Genomic DNA, 16326 nt, shown 5'->3' with positions numbered 1-16326 from the left:
TTGATCCAGTTTAAAGTCATTCTGTATATTGTAAATGTTCATATAGGCTACTGGATATGCTTTTATTTCTTAAAGATTTGTCACCACTCACTCAAGAGGCTCCTTCAGTTCTAACTGTCTAATGAGAGGTTTTAGTGTTTAGTGTGGTCAGTAAAAACAGTTTGTCACAATGTGGTCTGATGAATATAAGAGCTCTGTTAGATGAATTTGCAGATTTTTTCTGCTTAATGAATTCAAATATTAGTGTTCGTAAATCTGCTGAGATCTCACCTGTGCAAGGCAGGGCTCCCATCAGCAGACGCTTCCTGTGAATTATGAACTTGTTTATAAATGTAAAGCACCTAGTATATAGTCTTATGCCACTGAAAGGACAGATTTGGTAAATGCGGACTTGTTAGCTTTTGTTGATGTCATCGCTCTAGTCTCAGGTATGAATGACAACACAGATTGCAGAATGAAGTCATAATTATGATTTAGCCTAGATGAAGCTCTGACCAAATTTCAAGACAAATAAATGTAACTCCTTCCAAAGGGTTCACTCACACTTTCTCTATATTCCATTCACAATTGTCTCTCTCTCCCTGCCTCTTCTTCTACTGGCTGTTGAGCGTTACCACAATCCAGTCAGATTTTGCTATGATCTCAATCAGCCACTCACGTCGTTGCTGCCAATCTGTTCTCCTCTCTGTCGCAGTCAGCCGTCATTCCAGTGATTCGATGTGACCCAAAATGAAGCCTGGTAAGTTACCATGAGTTAGACTTATTTACGTTAGTGTACATGAGGGCGTACAAAGATGAGGTGGGTGACAGGAAAACCAAGGAACATATGATCAATATCCATGAACCAGACCTACAACATCAGTCAAAGAGAGTGAAATCATTATTCTGTGCGGAATGAGGCAGTGTTTATATATTTATTTTCTTGTTGACAGTACATCTGTTCTGTAGAATAGAACTATTCAGTCCCTGAAAAACAATTCTGTGTTTATGCATTTATTTTCTTATTCTTTAGAATAGAACACTTCAGTCCCTGAACAGAAAGTATCTTTCCCTCTTTATTCAAAATAAACGACTCAATTTCTCTACAGTTACGTAAAAACAATAGTTAGCATGGCTAAATGTGTTGCATACATTTACAATGTAAGCATAGATTCCCTCTCGGCTGATAATACAAACTAATAAAGAACAATCAATATACTGTAGACAAAGCCCAGCAGGATTACAGTTTGTAATAACTTACATTCAGATGATTCAAGTGTCACACACAAACAGCACACACACTCGTCTGTCTTTGCACTATATCATTGTTAAATACTGTAAATTGTTGTCTGATGTCTTTTTCTCCCAAATATTTAGCTGTTATGAAGAAAAGTGTTTATCATTTAACTAACAAAAAATTGTCCAATTAAAAATGAGTCAAAATGTGACAGAGACAGTTGAAAATATAGATCAAAAAAGATGTAACATACACAATAGATATTCAATAATATGTTTTGTCTCTAACAATTCAAGTTTTTAATAAATATATTTTTTATTTGCGCTAATCTCGCATTGCAAGTTGAATCCCTTTATCATTTAGGATTTGAACAGATCACTGCCAGCGTGAGCACCAGCCATTCATCCTTTAATTCAGCCAGACAAGCAGCCAGTGGCCCAGTCCCAGTGTTCTTTTTATCTCCTTCCAAACAAGATTATAAAAAAGTTTAGAAAATGTCTGATGGGTGATCCTGAGGCTGGACACAGGAACTGGACCAAACATTTCCCCTCAGAAACAAAATTTGATAAAATCTCTGCTTCTTAAAACTATGCTTCAAGTCACTCTTCTTACAGTTACATTCAGAAAAACACACGTCCGCTGATGCCTTGTAGTGCTTAACATTTCACCCATACACTTTACATTTGAGGTTGATAAAATGAATGCATGATTGCATACACCAGCAATGAAATAAAGGGAATCTGTGATGAAAATCAGTTTTGGGTGTAACTTTGGCATTGAGTTACAGTTCGGACTGCAGCAGAGTTTCCTTCCTGATCTTTCAGATCCCATCAGCATTTTGCTCTATTGGCATGTTTGTGTCCATGTCCTGCCGTTCACATCCTCCTCAAACTTACACAGACTAGATAGGTATACAAAGACAGGTGGTGCCCCAAAATGAGAAACAAAAAAGTTAAGTTTTATCAAGGTATCTGGAGAGCAGGACCTGGTCTGTATTGCCGGTTGTGTGCTACATGTTTTCATGATTTCTAAACGAATGGGAAAAGCTTAGCCAAAACTCACTGGGAGAAAAAAAGATGAAAATGATGTAATCAATCATAAATGAAAAGTGTGCAGATCCCTCAGAAAGTTTAGACGCCTTTTTAATTAATAATAAGCACGATTATCCTCATTCACTTCCTTAACAGCACTTCATCCAACAAGAGGCAAATATTAAAATTGATCAAATAAAACAGATGCAGACACGTACTTTTATGAGAATAAGTATGTTAGCTCTTTTTAGGCACATAAGAACATTCAGTCACATTAAAGGCCCAATCAAGTTTTTTTTTTCCAAATTACATATCACATTTTCAGAGAGAAAAAAATTAGTTGCTGGTAGAAATGAATCTGTAATGCAACTGTATGTGATTTTAAAATTTTCATTTAACTTCATTGCAATACAATGGAGACACAAAAATGGCTTAAAAATACAATAGTGGCACGAATATAAGATGACAAAATGTTTTTAGGAGGTTTTTAGACTTATCTTTGGTTGACATTGAGACAAGTCTCTCAGCTTGTTTCTTAGACTAATGGTGTTTTTATAAAGGCCAGATTAAAAAAACGGAGAAACCCAGAAGTCAAAAAACATCACGATTGTTGTTTGTACTTTTTGTGTGTTACAGAAAGACAAATTGGGCTTACATACCACACATGATATGATGTGCAATTGTGTAGTCATGGAATAAACAATCTTATATCCGGTCATTACAGTATATTTTAAATTCATGTTGCTGCCTTTATTCCAAAAGAGGACTTGTTAAGTAGGGAAAAGAGCTTTTTTTTGTATTTTTACCAGATTGGGCCTTTAATGTGATACTATATATATACATATATATATATATATATGAATATATATATGTATATTACAGTATATTGCTTTAACAATATACGAGTACAAAGACCATCGGAAGGCAACAGACTGCATCATCATTATCCTGACATTATGAGTATAACACAGTGCAACAGTTTCAGCCACTACTGGTTCATTCACCACCATTTCACTGCTTATGTTGATCACAGACCGTAAATAAAGATGGACGATACATCTCCACTTCCTCCCACTATCCAGAAATGAAGATAAAATATCACAAATACAAACACTGCCATTTAGCACAGTTGGAGGTGGACACTCCGCAGTAGCGATGGGGCCACAGTAGTGCGAGACAAGTTTGATCATGATATATTACTCCATTTTTATGGCATAAAATAACCAATTAAAACAAAAATGACCAGAATGAACACTTGATCAAGCATCGGTGTGATAAGAACTACCTAAAATCACAGACTTTTACTTTTTAGTTCATGGTTCATGTCCCACCCACTAACATGGAGCAGTCAGCCAGCAGCCAGTGACCAGGTGGCGATCCAGACACTTTGGCTTCATTTTTGGGGAGTGGTCATGTCGTACATCTTTAGATACAGTCTATGGCTTGATTCAATTAGCTGTAATGTTCTCTGGCTAGCAATGACGACTTGTTGTTTAGTTGAGTATGTGAGGGAACTGTGGTTCATCATCTTGTTTGCTCCATGGCTGAAGGATCTCTGTGTAGTGATGGATGATATTTGGTTCAGGTGTGTGTGTAGTCATGTAATGAACGTGTGAGCTTGTGTGTAGTAATATGTGTAATTACAATGAACATTGCCTATTTATGTCACAGTTTCATCATCACTGTGTTGGTCATTGCTTGTCGGCCTGCTGTGTCTTTGTATTATTGTCTGTGGTGTGACTGTCTCCAGTGCATGTAGTGTCTGTGGTATGTTTATGGGCTTTGAGGCCAGAGTGTGATTTGTTAGTTTTTTGCCCGTTTCTTGTATTTTGCCCATGTCTTTTGTGTGCTGTGTACTTGGGGTTTGCATTGTGTGTGGTATAAGTATCTCTGTGTTGGGGGGACCTCCTGGGTCCTTCATAGCCATACTGGCCCCCACCATGGCAGGATAGCTACGATTCCTCCTCAGTCCTGCATTCAGTCCTGGGAGCCCCCCACCCAGAGCACTGTTCCCCAGGCCAGAGGAACCAAAGGGAGCTATAAGAGGATTTCCAGATGAGGCTGCAGCTGTGAGGGTGCGGAAACTTTTCAGTTTGTCCACAAGGCATAGGTTCAGTATCTCTGTTTGGCTGTCGTCATCTGCCTGGCCCCCTCGCTCCCTCTCCATCTCCGCCAGAACTTCCCTCAGAATGTTACGAGCTGGTTTAGAGGCGAGGAAGGTCTGATAGAATGGATGGTCATCAGTGGAAGGACTGAACCGAAAAACCGGGCAAGTGGTGGTGGAGGCAGATGATTTGGAGCGAGGGGAGTTGGGTGGGGTGGAGGGCTGGAGGAGAAGGGTCTCTGGGCGTTTCCCCACCTGTCTGACATCTGCCTCCCCTGGTGCATCCGAGCACCGCTGCACCGGCACTCTTCCACTGGGTGTCGAAGCTCCACTGGACACCAATCCTCGGTCCCAGCTCAGGGGGTTATACACCGATGCAGAGATCCCATGCTCCAGCAAGAGGTTCACCAGGCCAAGAGAGGTGCTGGTGGTCTTGGTGGAGTCCCTAAGGTTGGTGCTGGACTCAGCCAAGGAGAGAGCCAGGGAGAGGCGCCGTGGGGTGCAGCAGGGGGTGTAAGAAGGTGTAGATGGGGCAGAGAAGGGTATAGGAGAAGAGGAGGAAGTAGGGGTGCTGCCACGAGTGCTGCTGTAACAAGATATAGCTGGGCTGAAGATGGAGGAGTGACGACGATGAAGGGGGTGATGGAGGAATGAAGAGGAAATGTGAAAGAGTGGAAGAGAAAAAAGGAGGAAGGGGGCAAAAAAAAACGTGGGAGCAGAGACAGACACAGATGCACATGAATTATTAAGTGTTACTGCTTTCATCAACAGTCATGAAAACATACGAGGAACAATTTACAACTAACACTCACATTACCACCATCAAATTTTTCTGTGTGAAGATTAGTTTAGTCCTTATTTAATTCTTTAGTGCAGCCAAAGACCACACTGAGTTATCTGTTACTGAGAACCACATTAGACAAGTTAAAGCAACATTGTGTAACTTTTACTGAGCAACAGCGCCCTCTGCAGCCACATGTGGTGACTAATGCTGTTAGATCTGAGTCCATACTGTTAGGCTTTGTTTTTCTCTACTAATTTATATCATATCAGTCTTGTGACCTGTGTATTCTCAATCACAGGACTGAAAAACAACTGACCGGTGGACATTACCTATAATGAATATAGTGAATACAGACTCTTGACATTGACATTTTATCTTGCACAGAACTTTGCGTCTGTGTTTTAAAGTGCTACACAAATAAGTTATTATTATTATCATTAGTAGTAGTAGTAGTAGTATTTTAAGAACAAAAAAAAATTGCTTTAACACACTCTTGACATAGCTATAGGCATAAAAGAAAGTAATCCCAAAGATCCACTTCCAACTTTCAGAGCTTTCCACTACATCCAATGGTTTTCATCCAGTCAGTGCAGCTCAGGTGTCATCACATGACCTTCACCTTGTCCTTCAGACACATGATATCCAGTTAGCCTTTGTCTGGTTTAAACGTTTGTGAATAACCCTCATGATCTCTCTCCTGCCTTGTGTTCGTCTCCATTGATGCCCTGACTGGCTTTGGACCAATGTTCACACAATATAATCTCACACTTTTATGGATGTTGTGTTTTTCCACTGCATTACCAAATGTTATAACCTGAGCAAATCCCCACATTTAAGTCATGTGATGACACCTGATCCAGCTCGTTTGCTGAAAGAAGACCATTAAATATGCTTGAAAGTTGGAGGTGGACCTTTTTGCCTTGTTTGCAACAGATGCAGTTTGCAAAGGTCAAGAATGAACGTCCACACTCAAACCCTGACAATTTGATCAGTGATGGTTAATATTAGATGTGTAGGTCCACATGTCTGTGACTATCCTGCTTGTCAGAGCGTTGTTTTATACACACCCACTATCTTTACTAATGCACTCCCATGCATTTCCTCACCAAGGAGCACATCAATGTGTGCACTCAATGGGTCTGCTCTACTCCGGCCATGACAACCATGTGATACAACTCCACTTCGTCTTCCTCATCACATGACCTGCCAGGGCCAATCAGACAGTAGGGACATTAAAGCTTATGAGCCAGTTGCTGGGGTATAACCAAAAAAAAGGGTGGGTTGTGAAAAAAATAGCTTGCTGCCATCGTGTGGTCAACATAGTTCACTACACCTTCAAACATCAGTTGTACACACCAGGATCAACACAGTATAAAGAGAGTACAACAGCAATGAGATGTTTGTTTACCTCGGGGACACTGAGGTCAGCTGATCAGACGGATGGAGAATCCTGCAGGTGGTGAAGGTGTAGGTGGAGCTAGTGGTGGACATACATTTCCCTGGGAAATTAACTGCAGGCGAGGAGAAGGCAGGAAGGAGAGCACAAGGAAAGGCTGTTAGTTTTCGGATTGGAAGGAAACCAAACAACACTGTGCACGCAACAAGGAGCAGGAAAAATATTCAGCCACAACATCAGCCCCAAGAAAAAAAGCACCAGCAGCTTAATTACTTAAAAGGAAGCGGTGTTGAAGTGTGCACAGCGTGAACCTCTGAGTTTGTTGCGCTTCAAAAACATCTGCTGATTCAATTAAAGTTACCTGGAGATTTGAAGTGAAAGATACATTCATCAAATTCTCAGCATGAAGGAAATTTTGCAGAAGATTCACTTCAACTATTTGGCAGAATAGATACAAATACAAATTAGATTTACTATTTATCACAGAGAGGGACTTTTTCAGAAAATCTGTCATCCTGTCATTTAACTGGTTTACTTGGTCTTATGGTCATTTGTCAATACCTTGGAACTAAGTGTTAAGTTATGTACAACATCTCCTTTTTGTGTCCTCAACAATGTGTTAATGGTATTGTTCTTTTTTTTTTATCTTTCTCACTCTCGTTCTTTCTTTGCTGCTTGTTTTGTTTAAAGCAGTTTAAAACAATAAATAAACACAACTTTTTTTCAATGTGAAGTCAACTAAACATTTGGGTTTCTACTAGATATATTATTTACATGTGACATGGGTGATTCTGAAAATGTTAATGTTGCTGATGTGTGGACTTTATATTTACCTACGCCAAGGAGGTTAGTTTTTAATCTGGACTTATTTGTTTGTTTGTCTCTTGGCAATATTACTGAAAAGTTACTGGATGAATTAACATGAAACTTGGTGGAAGGATGTTGTATGGGTCAAACATTTCTTTTGGGCCTGTCGTGGTTAGAGTACAGTGTGAGCATGAAGGTGACCCCACGTCAAAGCCACTAGGTCTAGTCTAGTATTAACCCGCTGTGGACGTCATGTGCTCATGTGACTTGGACAGCTGCACTTTTAGCACCTGATACAGCCACATGCACAAACACGAGCAAACATTGGAGCTCAGCCATGATATAGCTGCATACGTGCACGTGTGTCCACTGGTGTTTTAGTGTGAGTTCTAAACCGTCTCCTAATAGTGATTTCAACAAATTATGCCCGAACCTTAAAAAATAATGTTTGCAGCAGGTCACCACCGAGAGAAGAGGAATCTTAAGAGAATCTTCAGGAATTGGCAAGATTCGGTTGATAGACTCAAAAATGAGTGTGATTTGTTGAAATAAAGCAACGCGTGGCAGAGAGAGAAAGTATGAAGTGAAAAGGAGGATGTGAGTTGAAGTAAAATAAAGAAATAAAAAACAAGTACTCAGTTTTGATGGGTTCGATGGCTGTGCACACACACAGTCTGCCGGGTAGGACGGGTGGGTGTTCGTGGGTGTACACATGAGCGCAATCGTGCAGGAGGGGATGTCACATTGGGAAAGTGAAATGTCCAATGAATGTCTTCCCTCACCCTCCCACCTTCTTTTTTACCCCCCCTCCCCTTGATCCCCATGCTCCAGGGTAATGGGGTGGGTGCAGTGCTGTGACCCCAGCTAAAAGGCTCCCTCACCGGGCATGCGATCCATTGTGGCAGGCTGTGAGGCCTGGAGCTCCTTCTGGACCACGTGCCCGTTCATCATCTCAGAAGAAGAGGGGAAAGGAGAGGGGGAAGGAGAGAGGCTGGATAAGGAAAGGGGCATGGCTCCAACGGGTCCCGCTTCTTTCGCCCCACACATTTCTGGGTGCAATGTTTCGAATTGGCTATTGTCAGCGAAGTTGCTATTTTTCTTGCAGCAGCTGGTGGGAGTAGAGGTAAAGCACGGCAGATCCAAATGAGCGGCCCTTTCTTCTGACATGCCAAGAAAGGAGTCACACAGGACCTCGTCCTCCTCTGGTTGGTCCAGCTCCCACCTGTCTTCCTGTCCCTGCTCGTGTGCTAAAGTGCGGAAGCCCTTCGTGACCACACCAGGCCGATCGTCCAGCAGAGCGCCCATGTGGGGTTGAGCCAGCTGCTGCCACGCATGGAGTGTAGCGGAGCCTGGAACAAAATAGAGAGGGAATTGTGAAGTTATATAAATGTATATTAAACTGCTCTCAACCCAAAGTCAAGCAAATCGAATTCACATGGTTGCACCTGAGCTGTAACTTAGTTTGCTTTTTTCACCTTTTTAAAAACTTTTATACCATTTTGTCAATAAATACCACAGATGACTTAGAAAGTAGATATTAGCAGAATTTAAACATCAAGTCTTTTGAAAGTCTTTGTGATTTGAATTGCTAATCAGCAGTGTTTGGGTAAGATGAATAAATGTACCTTTAGATGTCAGACAAAAATATTTCAATGTTTCTCTGCTTAAAGAAAAACTGTATAAAATATAGCATTTTAATTTATGAATAAATACGTAGCTGTGAACAACATTGCTATTCTCCTTTAAGTTGTTAAAGATTAAGAGAATGACTTACATACAGTTGAAGGGAGACTACTGTCATACACTGCTTCAGTGAACTAGATAATGTTTCCAACCTGATTCGCATCAGTTTCCCTGAACCATGTCTCAGTTAACTGCATTAAACTTCTCATCTTATACCCGTGTCATATTCTGAACATAGAAGATCACTACACTGAATTTTGTCATATTGACTTTTCAGTAAATGTCATTGCTAGGTTTACAGTAAACATAAAATTCAGCTGTTTACTGTATAAAAACAGAAACATACACAGACAAGCTGATAGTAGACACATGCTCACACACACACATGCACACACTGTGTTAATGACGTCATTCTACAGTGTAAATACTGAAGTGCATGAAGTATCATTGCATTGAGTAAACTGGTTTCAGTGGTTGTTGTTTCCTCATGTCATGCACACAGATTCTTCCAGAGATGTGAGAACAGAAACACAAAAGAAAGGAGAAAAGGGAAGATGAGAAAATTAGTATGGTTTTATTCAAGAAACCAAAGAAAACAGACAGGTTGAGCAGAAGATGACATGAAAGTGCAAAGAAAAGGACAAACACAAAATGAAGAACCGGAGAAGGTGAATAAAAGAAGTGTGAAAGGACAGTAAATACAGCAGAGTCAGGTATGATGAAGTGTGTGGATTGGTGTTTATACTGTACACTATGAGTACTAAAGTTTATTTTGTAATTCTTTGATGTTGATTTTTAAGGGAAAGTCAGAGTCGTCTGACAGCAGCCAGAACGATAAGTTTTATAATACCTCAAAAATCAAAAAAAATGTTGCGTTTTTATACTTTAAACTTAAATAAATGATTTTTTCCGACTGAAGTCAGATAAAACAGTGTTTAGACTTTGTTCACAGTTTGAACACTAGGTGGTGCAACAACACAGGACAAAAAACTTTTTCTCCAATTCTCAAGTGGACATGATTTAAAAAAAGCACTGAACACTTTAAAGGCCAAATATTGCATTTGTGCAATTACGGAAAATATCTTCAACCAACAGCTAGTATGATCAAACAAACCCAACAACCCAAAGAGTATGAAAATAAATAACTGTGGACAATAAAGGTCCTCTATAAAAATAAGGCACAAACTAAAACTAATAATACATTAAGTCCCATTTGAAATATCACATAATGCAAATGTAGTGTAAAGTGCTCACCTTAACACCAGGAAACCATGTTAACTTAACGTACATTCATTTTATGACATGTACAACCCTCTACAGTATGTTCTTTCATACCGGTTGAATTTGTAAAATGTGAGATTAAACCACTTAAATCTACTTTTATTAAAGGTATACAACAACTTAATAACAAACTATACATGTCAAAGCAGCAGCACAGAGCAGACTGTCTCTATGTCTATAATTCAAACCCGCAGCGTGGTTGTGTATGTCTGAAGTAAAATGAGTGCTGGAGATTCAGACTGCCTCTCTGTTCCTCTAACGCCTCCAGCAGGCCTGTGACTAACGCCAGAGGGGCTCTGAGGGGAGACTGGGAGCTCAACATGCTGCTCAGCTCCAGGAAACTGGAGCTCTTACGCAGCGTCTTATGATCCTGAGCGGCACTAAGAAGGATTTTGGACTGACGGCCTTTCTGAAAAATCACATATTGATTCTGTGGCTGCTTCTGAATGGCCCGACTTTGGTTGTGAGTTTGTGGTGGATAGATCTGGGTATAACTTTGAGGAGGAGGCAGAAGAACACAATTAGAATTGTTTGCTATACTCTGGGTTTGATTCTGTTTGTCGTGCAATGCTTTCTGACCACTGTCATTTGGATTGACTTCTTCACTACGGGTTCTGTGACTCTGAGAGGAATCATCACCTTCTAGCGGTTTTACGATCTGCAACTTATCCGGCAGGTAGGATCTTGCCGTGAATGAGTATCCCGACCAGGCACTTCCAATGGAGGGATGCGAGCACATGGACAGCAGGCTTTCAGTCGGGGTCCCTGGGCCTCCGCTACCCTCCCCACCTCCTTTTTCATCCTCTTTGGACAGGTAGGCCAGCTTTCTCTCCCTCTCGTCTTCTAAGTAACGTTTTTCTGAGAAGTAGTTGTCACGGCGGAGCGACAGACGCCGCAGGGCCGCCTCCAGGTCCCTGCTGCCTGGGGTCCCTGGGGTGCCAGGGGGGCGCCTGTTCGAGTCCTCCAACCTGAAGCAGTAGGCATATTTGAATTAAGTTTCAGTGACAAGTTTTAAAAGTACTACGTGCATCGGTTTTATTTTGTAAAATAACTTGTGTTGTCAGACGATAAAAGGCTGGAGCTAACGGCTGAGATCTGAAACTTTATGTACTTGGTTTCAAGTAACTCTAGTCTATCCTAACATAAACCATAGAAACAAACACCAAGGTAACCAACAAACACGGAAATAAATCAAAGTTGTGAGTGGCTTCCCCTTGGTTACTTGAGACAAACAGGAAGTAAATTGTAAAAACTAAACAACAGTTTCAGTGTCAAACTAACCCGTCATCTGGACCCTCCAGGATACTGCTTGTCCTGTTGTCCAGGATGATCCCACTTCCCGTCTCGCTACCATAAATGGAGTTGGAGTTGGGTGTGCCCACCCTGCTGGAGCGGCCCGAGGTCAAGCACGACGTCTGATTGGATCCCGGGATGTTGTGCGGGGAGGGGGCCTGCGATGAACGCTGCTGACGCATTATGTTGAGGTTCTTCACTGTCTGGAACACACGCTTCGGCTGCAGTCTGGAGAGACATGGGGACATTGAATATGAAAACGATGGATGAAGATTCTTCACACCATGTTTGTTTAAGTTGAGGCAGGTCTTTTAAACTGGATTTACCTCTGCTCTTCTACGTCTGGATCATCCATCTGAAGCTCCTTCCTCATGGTGCCCTCGATTTCTGCTGCCAGAGAGTCCTGGAGTAGGAAAGAAGTAAATTTACAATGACTAAAAATACCACAGACAAGTTAATGAATGACAAAACTAGTATAACTTACTGTGAAACTCTAGTGAAAATACTGGCTCATAGGTTTACTGTATTAACCTTCTAATGACAAGACCAAAATCAAAGCATGGGTTGCACAAATTTGACCACCATCTGCTCCATCACTCACCATAGCGAACAATCCTAGAGAGTGGAACCGCCTCTGTGTGTTTAGCGGTAGATTTTTATTCCTCAGGTTCTTCAGTTCCTCCTGAGCTTCGTGGAGCATCTCCATACACTCTGCATACTTATCTTGTAACTCCTGCAGCTGAAGGAGGAAAAAGCAGGAGATGGTGACGTGTTGGTGTAACAACAAGCTCAAGTACTGTTTAGCTTTGTCTTTAAAAAGTTTAAGTTCATATAAGCTGCAGTTTAAGTTCATATAGGCACTGAACTCCTGAAATTATCTGGAGGGGTTGTATGTGAGAAGGCAACATTTGAGTTTGTCTTGTTAGCCCCAAGGAAAAACCTTGGATAATGTCAGAGAGCCCATGTGAGAATACAGCAGGAGGTTATCGGGGCGAGCGAGTGGGCACATAGATGACATTTAAAAAACGTGTCAGATGAAAAAATGAAAGAAAAAAATGAAAAAGCGGTGTCATACAAGCAATAGAGGCAGACAAGATGTCCACTTAGAAAGACAATAACACTGAAGAGCATTTGGTGATGTGAGCCCATGCTGGTGTCAATGTATCTCCTCCTGCGCCATCTCTCATGCTCCAGAGATTCCTGAGTTGTTTGAACACGCTAGATCCCAGAATCCCCTGCTGTGTTCTACTGTACATATGCGTAAAGCAAACACCAGAGTGTCAGAGGGACATTCTCCAGAGTCCATGTCTGAAAACATCTGTACTGAACCAGAGAAATGAAGTGTTACTGTCGAAGGTCAAAAATCGTTGCGTGTTGGTGGAGGCTGCCACGTGAATGAAGTCGGATTCAGCAGGTTGTAGTTTGCCTTACCTCAGCAGTGAGTTGTCGTTGGGCATCTTTGGCTGCTCCCAAGTGCTGAGTCAGCTCCTCGTTCTCCACAGCATACTGTTCATACAGCAACGAAACAAACAGCTATGAAAAATACTGAAGCTTAACCATACAGACTCTCGGTAAATGAGCCACATTTAGAATTACTTATGCTACATATTCCCCTCTATCTAACAGAAGATATGTATCTTCATCAGTACAATTATCTATCTATAATTCCAGAAATCCCTCTGTATGTGCCCTACACATCTCGTTGCCTCACACTTGGCATGTGTGTAGTTTAAAGACCATGGAAGTACAGCGTGGCTCACAGGCGAAAACGTTCAATATTAATTAACAGGGCTCAGCGCTCTGTAGCAGTGGTGGAATTCATCAAGGTTTCTCCAGGTCGTGTTCTGTGTACTGAGTAGAGCTTCACCGGACTTAAAATAAACAGGTGAACAGCTCTCTGCAGCGGAGGTGGCACTGCTTCAGGCTTCTGTGGATTGAGTCCTGCAACAGGTCTTTACTCAATCGCTGCAGGTCACTTTTAAAGTGTCAGAAAGAAATCTGCACCCAGCATCACCACAAACAGGCAGGTTTAGAACAGCATCTGCACTAGCATCAACAATATAAGAGATGTCGATGGTTTTCATACCAGCTTGGCCTTCTTCTGGAGGTCTACTATCTGGGACAGGAGGTGTGTGATCTCCTCCTGCTGTCTGGAGGCGTCTTCAGACTTCCTGGCCAGATCTTCGGCCAGAGAGGACATCTGCAGGTTGGCATTACCTGGGAGGGAGAACAGATGACTCAGAGAAACGGAGAACCTGCCAATACAGCGGCATCTTTACTGACTCCCTGCCTCAAAGAGCAGGGGAGTGACTGAAGAGTCCCCAGTGAACAGTGTACAGCTGCTGTGAGTCAAATACTCACGTAGTTCTTTGACACAGTCATTGACAAGTTGTTGCTCCTTCTCCTCGTAGGAGATGGTTTCTATCTCCAGATGATTGGCCTGCAGAGAAGAATAAACAGACATTACTGATCAATACCACACACTGTGGACATTATCAGTCAGTCAATACCTTATCCTAAACCAACCAGAAATGCTTAATGTTACATTTTCTAATTAAAACAAACAGATTATATTTATTGAGTATACATGCAAAGTTTGTCTTCCTAATTTAAAATGTAACAGATCAGATAATGTTGATCATTATTCTTGGTTTGGCGTTCACTTCTAGAGAGAATTTTTGGAAACAATATTTCTGTTCGGTTGTACATTGATAAGTACAAATATACCGACAAATATACTAACACATCGTTTATAGTGAGAAATCAGTCAACAACTCAACAAAATCATAAAATGTTTTAGTACCTCAGATCGCAACGATTTGTTTTCCTCCTCCAGATCTTTGAGTTTCTTCTGCAGGGAGTCCAGGGGGAAAAATGTTGGAGTAGGAACAGTGGTTTCAGTGGGATGCACACTGTAAACACACACACAGACACACACACAAACTTGAGAGTTGAGCTGTATTTGTATTGGTTTACTACACGCCACAGTTACAATTTACACACTTGATTTTTACACAGTTTATCAAAGCTTGAAATGTTTTTATGTGAACGTTTGCATTAGATTTGAAGACAGTTGTGAAACCATGTTGCATAATATTCTATCCAGGAGGAGGGAGGAGGAAATGTGATGTAAGCAGAGGATGTATGGAGACATGACGTACGGTGTGGAGGTGGTAGACTCTCCCTCGCTCTCCTCGGCAGCGCTGGCATAGAACTGTAACAGCTCATCTTTCATGGACAGGTCGTGCCGCAGCTGAGACACCTGTGTGTGGAAAAACAGAAGTAGACACGTCAATAGAGATAGAAGAGATGGTTACCGTGCTAACGCTATACAGCGCAGTGTTGTTTCAATGTTTCTATAAAACGCCTGATATATATAAACATATACGTAAAGACATTTTCCAAACACTACACTGAGGCATTTGATCGATCATATATCAAGACAAACATGAACCCACAATCACTGTCACTGTGTACCTCCTCTCGCATGTGCTCTACTTGCTCCTCCAGCAGCTCGTTCCTCTCACTGAGGGCTTTGTTTTTCTTCAGCAGCGACTGTCCGATACGTGCCGCTAGCTCCAGATCACGCTCTTTCTGCAAGCACACACATTTTTTCCAGTGTATAAACAGAATAATTATGACCTTGAGTATTAGGGCCAGTCAAAGCAGAAAAAAGGTCTGAGATTTCAAGAATAAATTCATAATGTATTGTGAGAATAAAGTCAAAATAATTTCATAACATTAAGGAAATAAATTCAGAATTTGAAGACAATAAAACAAGAATATTACGATTCTAAATTCACAATATCAAGAGAATAAAGATAAATTATAATTTTAAGCTGCGTGTCACATTAGAGGGGGAATATCAATAAATCTGCCCTTTGTCTCCATTGAAATATTAAGGAATGTCAAGCATCTTGTTAAGTTATACTTTGGTGTAGGTTTCACAAATAACAATTTGTGGAGTTTGAAAATACTGAGCAACAATCTATTTAGAAGAAAGTCCCAATCAGACCTTAAGGAAAGCACCTCTTCTGTTAAGGAGGACATTTTTGGTAGTCGAAAGAAGTGAAACCTCGCCAAGAACGAGTTCTCCTTGATCCCACCGAAACATCGAAAAACGTCTTTATATATATTACTACATTATTCTCATGATATTACGAGTTTATTCTCACAATATTATGATTTTATTCTTATAATACTAAGACTTTATTCTGTCTTTTCATTAAATTGCATTTTTATCCTGAGAATAGTAGGACTTTGGTCTTGAAAGCTCCAACAGGAGCAAGTGTGCAATGGAGGCACAGGGCGGAAGGAAGAAGGAAGAAGAAAACAGTGAAACAACAAAATTTCCAAACTTCACTCAACAAGGACGATCGTTAGGAACAATTACCCCTAAACTATAATTGGAAATTCATAGGAAGTGAACTGTTAATTACAATTAGCTCTTGCATGGTGAAAACATTTGCCTGGTCTCTGTGTGTTGATGGTAACAAACCATGTAAAGTCAAGAGCTGAATTTCCATGGTTCATTCAATAATGGCATTGATCTAACTTTACAGCTTTAATTTATGAGGGGGCAACGTCCTGCTGCTCCTCTGTCTGAGGTTCACTGAGCAGCCGATTTGATTATCAGCTGCTGGTGATGTCATTCTATCAGACTTCCTTCATCGTGAACCTCATAAAACAAACTGTGTTCAGACCACATTATATCATCGCAGTGCATCCGCC

General features: G+C 41.1%; 1 protein-coding gene across 6 annotated transcripts in view; it reads right to left on the bottom strand.

The window, feature by feature from the left end:
* Window positions 1-900: 900 nt before the first annotated feature.
* trak1a (trafficking protein, kinesin binding 1a) overlaps window positions 901-16326 on the bottom strand; it is a 35406-nt gene continuing 19980 nt past the window's right edge. For all 6 annotated transcript variants that reach the window (XM_053431639.1, XM_053431635.1, XM_053431638.1 and 3 more), the window contains 13 exons: window positions 15073-15189; window positions 14757-14857; window positions 14399-14507; window positions 13957-14035; window positions 13682-13812; window positions 13027-13101; window positions 12197-12334; window positions 11922-11998; window positions 11584-11823; window positions 10942-11270; window positions 8220-8687; window positions 6544-6646; window positions 901-4958 (listed from right to left, as the gene is read on the bottom strand). In XM_053431639.1, the coding sequence (XP_053287614.1) occupies window positions 3908-4958; window positions 6544-6646; window positions 8220-8687; window positions 10942-11270; window positions 11584-11823; window positions 11922-11998; window positions 12197-12334; window positions 13027-13101; window positions 13682-13812; window positions 13957-14035; window positions 14399-14507; window positions 14757-14857; window positions 15073-15189 (3018 nt within the window). In that variant the 3' untranslated portion in view covers window positions 901-3907. The remainder of the gene's footprint in view (window positions 4959-6543; window positions 6647-8219; window positions 8688-10941; window positions 11271-11583; window positions 11824-11921; window positions 11999-12196; window positions 12335-13026; window positions 13102-13681; window positions 13813-13956; window positions 14036-14398; window positions 14508-14756; window positions 14858-15072; window positions 15190-16326) is intronic.

Source organism: Pleuronectes platessa, chromosome 10 (assembly GCF_947347685.1).
Source record: "Pleuronectes platessa chromosome 10, fPlePla1.1, whole genome shotgun sequence".
NCBI lineage: Eukaryota > Metazoa > Chordata > Actinopteri > Pleuronectiformes > Pleuronectidae > Pleuronectes > Pleuronectes platessa.
This window is presented reverse-complemented; position numbering and strand designations above follow the sequence as displayed.